The 12129-nt window shown below is 38.7% G+C and overlaps 1 protein-coding gene across 2 annotated transcripts; it reads left to right on the top strand.

The window, feature by feature from the left end:
• The first annotated feature begins 1814 nt into the window (after positions 1-1814).
• On the top strand, positions 1815-9287 carry pgap4 (post-GPI attachment to proteins GalNAc transferase 4). Of its 2 annotated transcripts, none has more exons than XM_042394279.1 (2): positions 1815-1908; positions 3650-9287. In XM_042394279.1, the coding sequence occupies exon 2, from the start codon at positions 3930-3932 to the stop codon at positions 5118-5120; it is 1191 nt and encodes a 396-aa protein (XP_042250213.1). In that variant the 5' UTR covers positions 1815-1908; positions 3650-3929; the 3' UTR covers positions 5121-9287. The 2 variants fall into 2 exon arrangements, with proteins under 2 accessions (XP_042250213.1, XP_042250222.1); XM_042394288.1 differs by lacking the exon at positions 1815-1908 and adding an exon at positions 3265-3445.
• Positions 9288-12129: the final 2842 nt, after the last annotated feature.

Below are 12129 nucleotides of genomic sequence, written 5' to 3'. Positions count from 1 at the left end.
CCGCAGCTGTTCATGTTGTCAGCATCATGTTGACTCTGCTGCCACCTGCTGGATCTACAGGTCATCACAACTAATTCAATACATACAGTATGTAGTAATACTATACTACTATATATATATACATACATGAAATACTATATATAAATATACTTGAAAAGTTGATGAAATTTTGTTAAAACATAGCTAATAGCTCGTAAATCAATCAGATGTATTTGTTTTATATATTTATGTACTGTATGTTGTCTGCACAATTTTTAAAAAAAAAAACTTAAATTAAAAAATGGTAAAATATTAAAACACAATAACACAGGGTTGAATAATAGGATTACATTTTAAAATAAGATGACATACTGTAAAAGTAAACTTTCAGTACATTTGTATGAAGGCAAGAATAGAGACGACGAGAGATTAAAAAGTCATAACAATGTTTCATACAGCTGTTTACAGAAGCTCATCCAATGGAAGGATATTCAGCAAAGCAACCATCAACCATCAACCGTCAACCATCAACCGTCAACCATCAACCAACACAAAGACGACGGCTTCATTCAGAAAGTGAAATAACAGTTCTGTTTTCTTTTGACAATCCAAAATAAACAGGGAAATCTGTAAATGTTTGCTAAATGTGACAGTGTGGTTATTATTGGCAGTGGTGGAAAACTACTACTGTAGTTAAGTACAATTTTGAGGTATTTTTACTTTACTTGAGTATTTCCATGTGATGCTACTTTCTACATTTCAGAGGGAAATATTGTACTTTCTTCTCCACTACATTTATTTGACAGCTTTAGTTACTTTTCAGATGAAGATTTGACATAAAAAAAATTTAAAAATAAAGATCAAACCAGCAGTTCTTAAACTGTTCGGCTTTTTACGAAACAATCAGTGTGTATTTGTGTCTCTTTGTTATGTTTCAGACGTCTTTCAGTTGTTTTCAGTTCCACCAAAGACACATTTCCCCTCACGTGGTTTCACATAAATAACCGATTGAGGCCCAAAGACGTAAAACTCTCCAATATTTCACAACAAATGCAAAGATTAACGAAAAGTTCTGAAAAGAATAATTCAAATTTATGTAACAGAATTATGTTTTTTTCTTCTTTCGTACTTGATCTGTCATCTCAGGACCCCTCACACAGTAGTTCAAACTGGATCCACCTCCAGCAGCAGCAACAATAACACTGTTACATTTATTTAATATATCAGTCACAGCCTGATGTTCTGCAAAACAAGTACTTTAACTTTAGTACTTTAAGTGCATTTTGCAGTTAATATTGTAATTTTACTTAGGTAGGATTTTAAATGTAGGATTTTTACTTGTAATGGAGTATCTTTACATTGTGGTATCAATACTTTTAGTTAATTAAAGGATGTGAGTGACCCTTAGTTATGCTGCTATAGGCCTAGACTGCCAGGGGACTTCCCATGATGCACTGAGCTCCTCTCTCCTCCTCTCCAGCTGTATGTATTCATAAACCATTACTGAATATTACTAACTTGGCTTCTTCTCCACAGTTCTTTGTGCTTTCTCACCCTCAGGAAACCCCAGGGACCAGTGTGTGGCCCTTATCCGTGGGGACGTCCTTCTCCAGCTGTTGCTGCTGTTTGTTGTTGCTAGTCATGTATCTATTATTGTTGTTGTTGTTGCTGTTGTTGTTCTGCTTCTCCGTGTCTCCTTTACTTTAGCAAAAGTATCAATACCACAAGGATACTAGTTGTACTATAATATAAATATCTGTAGTTTTTCTCAGGCGGTGCAGCGCCCCCTGCAGGTCAGCAGCAGCAGTGATTAATTTCCCTGCGCATGTAGTCGGAGTATTACGTTATTTAGAGTGCGTGTCTGTTACCGTAGCTGTGATCTTCGGACATGGCAGCCATCAGCCCACAGCAGCAGCTCCTCAACTCTCCGTGAGTGTCTTTTCTCTGCTTTTATCCCTGTGAAACCTGTTCTTCATAACGCCTCCACAGAGGGTCCGTTAGTCGGTCCGTTAGTCGTCCGTTAGTCGTCCGTTAGCCGGTCCGTTAGTCATGCTGCTAACCGACGGTCCGTTAACGGGCTGTTTCCTCGCTGATCTTTGGTTCCTGTTGAAGTGTGTAGACACAGTGTAAAACAGCAGCCAGGTGTTTCCGTGTAATCAGACTCAAACAGACTGTTTTAATCAGACAGACGTTATAAAGCGCAAACAGACCGTTTTCTCCTTTATACTGTTTGTTTGTTTTTATCTTCATTGTGTTAGTTTAATGCAGAGCAGAGAAACAAGCACACAGGATGCAGTTTATCACCTTATATAGCAGCTGTTTAGGTCTTCCTGTTTGTTATATGCGCAAAGTTAAGTTTCGAGAAGGGAGCAGAGTAGTATAATGTGTTCATGCCTCAGTTAGTCTGAAGCAGGGGTCATTTAAGGGCCTTTTTTTTGGGAAAACGTGTTAAATATTCATTTTCTGTGGTCATTATATTTGATCTTGGACTAGTTGAGGTTAAATGCTGTGGTCCCAGCTGTGTTAGTAGTAAGTCTCAGCTGTACTGTAGGTCATCTACAGGCATCTGTTTGCAAAAAAAATATATATTCAGGCAGCATTAAAAACTTTCTACTTCAGTGTGTTCAGACTGTTACTCAATGCCAGCAGCCACTCCTGATGGTTCAAGAACAGCTTTCTGTTTACGTTGGGTGTTCCTGTTTTCAACTGATGTTACAGGAATGATAAGAGGTTAAATTTAGTGTGTAGTATGACTCATTTTATGGCATCCTAACAAGGAGAAGCCGGTTGGTTAACAATGAAGACAACAACTCCCATGATCCCACGCTACTTCACACCGTTATCAAACGTTATCATCTTTTGTTATTGTTTCGATTGAGACCCATAGAAGCAGAAATTACATACTGTGCGTTTAAAAGTCTGTGTGAAGCTTCTATTCAGCTTCAGCAGTCTGAGTTAGTCATATCAAGTGGATATCTGACACATTTACAGTCTTTTTAGCATCAAATTCCCTCTTTGTGTTTCCTCGGACAGTGTTTCCCTGTTGAGCTGCAGGTGGAAGTATAGTAACAAAAAGAGGAACTTTGGCACTAAAAAGACTGTAACGTTGAAAGATATCTACTTGATTTGACTCATTTGGACGCTGAAGCTTCATATTAGCTTCAGACTGTGGATTTTGTCCTCCATCACTTCCATTGTAAGGTCATTATGAAGGGATCTTCTAATGGTCAGTATGAACAGGAGGAATGATTACAGCAAGAAAAACAGGTTTAATGTTCATTTGGGCTCCTGACTGTTGTTTTAAGACACACTTGAAAAACTGTGAATCACAACTTTTCTTCAGTTCTAGTGAAAAAAGATCACAAAGATACTAAATCTGTCTGGCTGAATTTTGGGGGAAAATGATGATGCACAAGACCTGTAGAGGAATTTCACCTGATGGATCAGTGCAGCTAATAATAAATAAGTATTTACATCATCATTTCTTAACAACTTTAAGTAATATTAGTAACATTTTAGGAACTGTTGGAGAAAATACAAGATATAATTAGCTAATATGATAGCTCATTTAGATACAACTCAACTTAAAGATGATAAACGATGATATTGATTGAACTGTTGACAACAGTAACTGATAGAAAACCTCTTCTCATCCCATTTCTCTCTACAGACAGCAGAACAGAACCAGACGACCCGGGCCGGGCTGAAACTCTCACCTCTCTGTTTACAAGAAGAACAAGTGCCAACACCGGACTCATTTTCCACAGAGATATCAGTTCACAACAGGTCGATCAGGTTTCACTGCTGCGGGCAGTGCCATAGGTATTCTGAAGCAAACTGCACGCTGGGACGCTGTAAATGTTGAGCTGTTCTCAGTTGGGTAAACTCTCCTCCTCCATCAGTCGGTGTGACTTCATTTTGTCACCGTGTGGTTCCACTCTGTTTCACCAATGCCTCGATGGAAAGCCTTCTTCAGTCAGTACTTGCGATGGTCGAGCACTGTCACTCAAGCCCTCATCCTTGCCGTCATCACATTTTGCGTTGTTCTACCTCTTTGCTGCCATCGGCTGCTTTATTCTTACTTCTTCATCAAGTCCATGTACCTGGACTCCATGAGTGAGGAGGTCCTGCGGGAAAGCCTCGACCGAGGTCAGGACGCCCTGCACTTCTGGCAGAGCACTTCCACTGCGGTGGCCTCCAGATTCAGCGACATCGCCCAGCATCCTGAGCTGCTGGTTACCGTGGTGACAGCCCAGCGGAGTGAGGGGCGGGACTTCCACTACCTGCTCCAGGTGATGCGGCAGCTGAACGGCCTCTTGGGAAGCTGCGGGGAGCGGCGGTGCGCAGAGGTGCTGGTCTGCGACGTGGAAAGCGGCCCACATGAAAACCAGGACGCCAAGCTGTTGGAGCGACACTTCCGGGTGATCCGGCGATCCCCTCGGGAGCAGCAGAGGAACAGGGAACGGGTCAACACCTTCGAGAGGGAGAAGAGGGATTATGTCTTTTGCCTGCAGAAAGGACAGGAGCTGGTGAAGCCCAAAAACATGGTTGTCCTGGAGGACGATGCTTTGCCTAGAGGGGACTTTTTTGCGGTTATAAAGGACTTGCTGTCACGTCGGTTTTCCCTCCAGACTCTTTACATCAAGTTGTATCACCCTGAAAGACTTCAGCGCTACTGGAACCCTGAACCCTACCGCATCCTGGAGTGGGTGGGACTCGGGCTGGTCGGAGCGACGGCCCTCCTCCTCACCTTTCCTTATTGGAATCCTTGTTCTTTCTCCTTCACGCTGTCGACCAGCCACCTTCTCTTCTTCACCCTCTACTTCATGGCTGTTGCCGAGCTGGTGGGGCGGCACTACCTCCTGGAGGTGCGGAGACTTTCCCCGCAGCTCTACGCCGTTTCTCCAGCCACTGAGTGCTGCACGCCAGCCATGCTCTTCCCCGGCAACGCCTCTCTTAGGGTGGCAGAGTATCTGGACGGCTCGTTCTGCATCAAGGGAAACGCCAAAGACATGGTTCTGTATCAGATGGCCAGGACAATCCCAGAGGAAAGGTCTCATAGCGTGGAACCCAACCTCATCACCCATATCGGAGCCTATTCCTCAGTCAGACCAAACCCATCCAGGCCTCGACTCCTCTGACAGGAAGGAACCAGAAGGAGGTCAATGCAAGGCTGGATTTAATCAGGTTCCTCCTCACTTGGTTCAATGTTTTTTTGTATTGTTTTTTTCCCGCCTTGTCACCTTCTGGACTCTTTCAATCACAGCAAGTGTTGGTTTGGTCATTTGCGAGTGAAAAGTTGTCAAGGCAACAAGGTGAAAAACAGGCCATGATTGGTTGAAAAGTATTTTTAGATACGAAGATTCAACTAAACTTTGTCTCAACAGCATTTCAAAGACTAAATATCAGTGTGTAGTGGGTCTTAAGTTTCCTTGTGGAGTTTTTGACCTCTAGTAGCTACTTTGATCTTGTGCACATATACAGGTGACGCAGTATACATTCCTAGTTTCAAGCTATTCCACTGATTTATAGGTGGCTGTAATGTACCAAGAAACGCAGCAATGTGCCAACAAAAGCAAGACAGAAAAAGACTGCTAGCAAGCAAACATGGATTTAAAAAATGCAGGATTCAAACTCCTACAAAAAATGGTTTTGTTTTTATTAGGAAAGGAATGCACTCAACATTTTTGTTAGACCTCAAGGATAAAGTTTGTTTCCAGGAAAACTTCACAGGGCACCTTTTAATGATGATTATGATTGAACTGAAGTGCAGTTGAGACAGTTTTATGTGACCTGGAAAGTAAAAAAAAAAAAAAAGTGTCACTTCTCAACCAGTTTCACTGTGGTTTTGGACAGAACTTGGAGCCCTTTGCATCTTTTCACCAGTAAATCACCAGATCCCCTCTCACTGAGCTGTGATTTCAGTTTAGGACCAGCCATCATATCATCACTGCTGGAAAACGTATTTAATCAACTTAGATGACTTTCGTGTTTTCTACTCTTCTGGAGGATCATGTGCTTCTTTACTGTTGGGTTAATCTACTGCCTGGGCTCACGCTACTTCCTAGAAACCCATCAGATGCTGTCAAAATCCAACATCATCATCCACCTGAAAACAAGGCTATTAAACTTTTTTTTACTCAACAATATGTTGCTTGGAAAATGGTAAGATCATTAAAGGATTTGTTCACTGTTTATACACAAAGACCTTATTAAAACAAGGTTTGAGGTTCAGTAGTACCAAATGTCTCCCACACAGATTATCTTTAGCAAACACTGGTTTGCAAAAAGGTCATAAACCAGACTTCAGCTAAAAGTTTAATTTGAGATACTGTGGAATTAAAGTGAGGCATGAGGAGAGATAGAAGGTTTGATAAGAAAATCCATTAGCTAAACTAAAAGCTCACAGTTCAGAGATCTTCATCTTCTCAGGTTGCAAAGCAGCCTTTGCCTTTATTTCTTTTGCCTACATTTGTGGAATTTGCATAAAGGTTGAACAACAGTGAACACATCCTTAAAGGGACGAATTCGAAGAGGCAGATTATGACCGTGTCTTATTTTGGTTTCTGATTTTGGCCTTTTTTCTTTTTTTGACAATCATGTTTTTGTACTTTCATTATGTTAACAGAGAATTGTGAAATAATAATGATATCACCCATCTCTGCAGTACAGTGTGCTACCATAGAGTTTAGTAGAGCAATATTATGCAGTTACAGTGCTGCTGTTGGAGTTTTGACTACCACAGCAGAAACACTGTCAGTCAGTCTAAATGTTATCTACAGACCAAACCTCCACACTGACACATGAAGCGTTTATATCATATCAACCTTTAAGAGAACAGTCTGACATTGAAGGTAAATTAACCAAACCCCGCCTCCCTTTTAGTTTCTGTTGCTACACTTCAGTTTGTCCATTCTTGCAAAGCAAATATACAGTTTACAATAAAAGTGGCAGATTTAGTGTTGAAATTCACAGTTATTTTTCAAACAACGCCTCCTTGATTTCTGAAAAAAGTAGACAAAAACAGATTCTCATTTCTAGCCGTCAGTTGCACTGAAACAACAACTGTCGCTAGCAGATTCTTTCAGCTGTCGCTAGCTAGCTAATTAAACGAACATTAGCTCCATAAGTTGGTTGTTAACTGTCACTGGCTGATTTGTTTTAACACAAGAACCCTGTAAAAGGGTTTTAAAGATGCATTTGATGGCTACATACATGATATCATGCTGGCAAACTGAGGCTAAAGCTAACAGGTTTCCAGGTAAAAAGTCATCACCAACTGATGACACGTGGAAGACATGGAAATAAAAAATTGTGTAGTAAGTCTTAGTATTATAAGGAGCATAATAACAAAGTAAAGTCAGACTTATTTCATTATAAGATAACCATGTTTTGCTGCTTAGCTTACATACTTTTTCATATTTTCAAACAGTTTTTCACTTTAACATTACAACAGAAAAGGCTTTTAGCATGAGGACTAACTGGTATGTTTGGCCAATGTCAAATTATCTCAGGTAACGTTGGCTGCAGTTACTGGAGTGTTAACTTCCCAAAATCCAGTAAAGATCAAGACAGACGTTAGCAGTCTTTAACGTTAGCTTAAACTCTGATAGCATCCCGGCTCCACACAGGGGATGCTCCCATCCTGAACAGGGCGTAACGTAGCCTGAAACCCCACAAACGGATGTAGTGAGCTAATGAAATGCTGTTTGACTTTGGAAATCATGCAAGGTTAACACTGTAAATAGTAAGCTAGTTAGCTGGACATGCTAACAGTTGATGGGGGGGCGTAAAAGATGCAGGACTCTGACAGCAGAGACCCGGGTTCACATCCTGAGCCCTGTGTGTGTTCAGGTTTGGTTCAGGTTCGTGAGAGATTGTTTGAAGTTGGATTATTTTCTCTTCAGATGGAGCTAGGCCAGCAGTTTCCCCTTGCTTCCAGTCTTTGTGCTTAGCTAGGCTAAACACGTCCTGGATCTGTCTCTTTAAGATGAAACTGAAACATCTGAGAGGATTTACTGAAATGTCAGACTGTTCATTCAACATCAACCACTCTCTATCACTGATTGTGCCTTTTAATGTTTTTGACTTTGAACATTAATAGAAATTTCACTCCATAAAATAATTTAACCAATATTTTATTTCTGGGTGAAATGACTCTTAAGACAAGTTGCAATATTTAAGTTATTTTTAACGTGTACAAAAAGGTTCCTGAATGCCTTCTAAAAAATTATTTGGATCATATGAATTACAGAAAGTAGCTGCTAAAGTAGAACCACCAGGCTCCAGTCTGCTACTGGTTCTCGTTATCCTGGAGATAAATATCACAGTAAAGTCAGGTTGAGTTTTACAGATCAGATGTTTTCCAGCCTGCTGGGAGTACTGGGAGATTCTGGAGCTCAAATTGGTTCCTGTTATCAGCTCTAAACCAAAAATTGAATAGTTTGTTTCTAAAAATCAGATTAACATCAATATAATTTAAATGATTGGCTGCATAAAGAGCAACACGAGTAATGGCGCCGTTTAAAATAAGTGTTCAAAGAACGAACTTTTAATTTTTATTAAAGACTGCTAATATGATGTTTCTGAGGAATTAAATACAATTTTTTTTTAAAAAACAAACATTAAATTTATTTAATCGACACGTTTTAAAGGAATAGTTCAACATTTTGTGAACATTTGCTTTCATGCTGAGTCAGAAGACTGATATCAGTTGTAAATATGAAGCTGCAGCCACTTTGCTTTTTGTATGAATTTAACAAAACAAGATATAACGTGTTCTTTACTGAGAACAAACATATTTCACAAAGTGGTCAACTTTTAAAGGAAACATATCAGATGTTCAGTCATCGATCATTTTGATTTGATTTTTTTATTATTCATGTAGCAAATTTGCCTCAAAGTGCTTTAAAATCTGAACATTGTTGTACATAAACTGTGTATATTTTTCTTACAGGCTTTCATATTGTTTTGGTTTTGAGTGAATGTTTAACATCCATCTCACGCTGGCATCAGATCCATTTTAAAACGTATTAATAGAACATCTTCACTAAAATATGTGAAAACTGAATCAGCTACTTCAGATTGAACTTTGGCAGCTCAAAAAATATTGTAAACATGATTTATTACCGCTGACCTGGTCTCTGACTTCATCATTAAAATGTACTTTATTAAAAATATACAGTAAATTTCCATATTTACTCATTTTATAAGTAAATATGGAAATATAAATTAACAGAATCTGACAGTTTTGATTTAAAAACATACAAAATGTTTAAAATAACAAAATAATCTGACCTGAAGTTTTTTTTTTTTTACAATATTCAGATAAATGTACCATATGAGCAGCTTCAGTATGTTGACAGAAACATAAAAGTTTATCTGCAAATCTCGTCTGCTGCCTTATTCAGAGTTTTATGTTGTTTTATTTAAGGTTTGACTTACGCTTGGTTGTGGTTTGATTTTTACCGTTTTATATGTGATTTTATTCTCTTTCCTCTGCGTTTGTGCCTCATTCAGCGACTTGTGACGAGATGTGTGAGATGTACATTTTAAAGTGTTTCTCGTGTGCCAGTGTGAGATGCTTGTATTTACCCTGTAAAACACACATTACATTACAAACCTATTTCTCCTGGTCACTACAAACCATTGATCCCAGGAAATCAACTGGAGCAGATAACACACATATTTAATCTTTCCATTTCACCTGGTATCAGCCCTCAGCAGTCTGGTTTCAGACCATCTCTGCTGTTACATTACCTGTAAACGATATTGTTTCTTGTTCGGACAAAAAGGAAGAATTGTGCTGCTGTTTTCATTGACTTGTCAAAAGTGTTCGACACAGTTGAGCTTTCTCTGCTTATTCAGAGACGTTGACGTTTTATTGGGTTTGATTCGACTGCCTGTAGATGGTTTCAGTGTGTGAAAGCTGGAAATATCCAATCAGAGTTTTTACCGATAACAAAAGGTGTCCCACAGGGATCAGTTCTGGGTCCTGTGTTGTTTACAATTGATATTAATAATATTGTGTCTTCTCTAACTGACTGTAACATCCATCTTTACACAGATGGCACTATTCTGTAGTGTTTTGCCTGTAGATTATTGTATAACAGCAGGTTTATTCTGAACTCTTCAGTTTTTTTTTTTCTTCAACACATCCTCACTACGCCTGCCTGGACGATTCGAGACGACGACGATCTCAAACCGCTTCACCTCAACGTGCTTTTGTTTTCACTCGAGTATTATTTCTCTGTATCGCAACATCATTGCAAACGAGGGAAACCTCAACGATCGAGGCTTAAATGAAGGTTTTTGAATTGAAATTTACAAATAAATTTGCATTTATTTAAAGTTTGAATGTTTTTCCCTCTTTAGTTTTCTTGTCTGTTCACTGCAGTGCAGAGAATATTTATAGTATTTAAGAGGTAGATTTTATTTCTTATTACCACCACTGACCTTCTGACTGAGCATCTCATACATTAGATGTGTTGACATTTCTTACAAATTAATATAATTGACTTATTTTTGAGCAGCCGTTTGTATTTTCCTTTATTTGTCACAGCCGGTTCAAAACACACGTCTGACATGTTGGTTAAATTATTGTCTAAATGACAAAACATTTGTGTTTTTTGATTAAAATGTAAAATAAAGGCATTTTAGTAACTAAAATTACCCAAATAAGATGTCTCTCTGTTGACACTGTGACTGTTTTCTACATTTGAAAGACATTAAATCACAGATGGAAGTCACAGTGTTGTTGGGAAATCTGTATCCAGGCAGCGACGTCTAGTCGACCAACGAGGAAGTTACAGTTAATAATCATATCTGGTGAACAAACAGGTTGGTTTACATGTTTGTTTCTACAGTAAAAAAGCTACATGTTTATTGAACCATAATAACAAAACAGCATCAGATGTCACATCAATGTGAACATTTTAAATTAAAAAGACTTTGGGGGGAAAATGAAGCTGATTCTCTGCAAGTGTAAAGTATAAAACTCCAGCAGTCGGACTGGTTTTGTGTCCCGGCAGCTGAGATAAATGAGATAACGAGGTATGAGAGGAATAATGGAGAAACCACAGCTGAGTCAGAGCGTCCTGATGTCGTTACTCAATGACCTGCAGGCTGCTGGCAGGACATGTGTGAACAAGTACTAAACTTATTAAATAACATTTTATTAAGAGGTGAACAAACTCTTATAAATCAGCAGCACATCAGTCCAACTTTAAGACATTAAACATTTGATCCTGCTGTCCGCTGCTGCAGGTTTTGAGTCTTTCTGAGTTAAAGATCCAATCAGATCACCAACAGCTGATGGTCTGTAGGACTCATCACTACTGAGACCTTCAGGTGTTCAGATGAGTTTATAGAACATTAAAGAACATTTAGAACATAAATGAAGCTGGTCTCATGGTTTACTGATGGATTCATCTGTGAAAACGTTGATTTAATATTTTAAACTCTGGTTTATTCATATTTATACTAGAATATTAAAGCTGGAGGCTGTTAACTGCTGCCACCTGCAGGTGAGATGGAATATTACATTATTGATATATGTCAGTTATTAAGTAGTGTTTGGGTCTAGAGGCATGAGAGCGCAACATAAAGACAAAGAAGCGATTAATGCAAAAAAAAGAAGCAATTTATTGCTACAACATATAAACAGTAAGACAGAAAATGTGACAGGACTGTATTCCTGAACACCTCCTAACTAATCCCTAATCAGAGTAAACAAACAGACATGAACTCCCTGTGATAACAAACACAGTGTATGATGGTGTTTTATTAATGACCACATGATGGCGCCACTGGTGCCACGATTCAGTTTATTCATTTTATTAAAGACAACAGAACTGTAGAAACATTATGTTATAATATTAGTTTATTGCTCCTTTTGGTAGAATTGTATGAAATGTTAAACACTGTATGAACAACTAATTCAGTTTAATATTAAAGATTTATGGTCCGTTAACTCAGTGTCGCTTCATTTCTACACTTCCTGGAACATATTTTCATTAATTGTTTTTTCTACGATCATCATTTCATTTTAATAACAGTAAACTCAATAAAACTCAGCACAATTTAAGAAATCAATCAAGTTTATGGATCCTGATCGTCTTTCTCATCTTTATAATATCTTGTTTTCTGATG

Source organism: Thunnus maccoyii, chromosome 2, assembly GCF_910596095.1.
Source record: "Thunnus maccoyii chromosome 2, fThuMac1.1, whole genome shotgun sequence".
NCBI classification, from domain to species: Eukaryota; Metazoa; Chordata; class Actinopteri; order Scombriformes; family Scombridae; genus Thunnus; species Thunnus maccoyii.
Note: the sequence above shows the minus strand (reverse complement) of the source record. Positions and strands in the feature narration are given on the sequence as shown.

What these genes read in the sequence shown, in the direction of transcription:
- pgap4 (XM_042394279.1), top strand. Translation starts at nt 3,930, where the DNA reads ATGCCTCGATGGAAAGCCTTCTTCAGTCAGTACTTGCGATGGTCGAGC.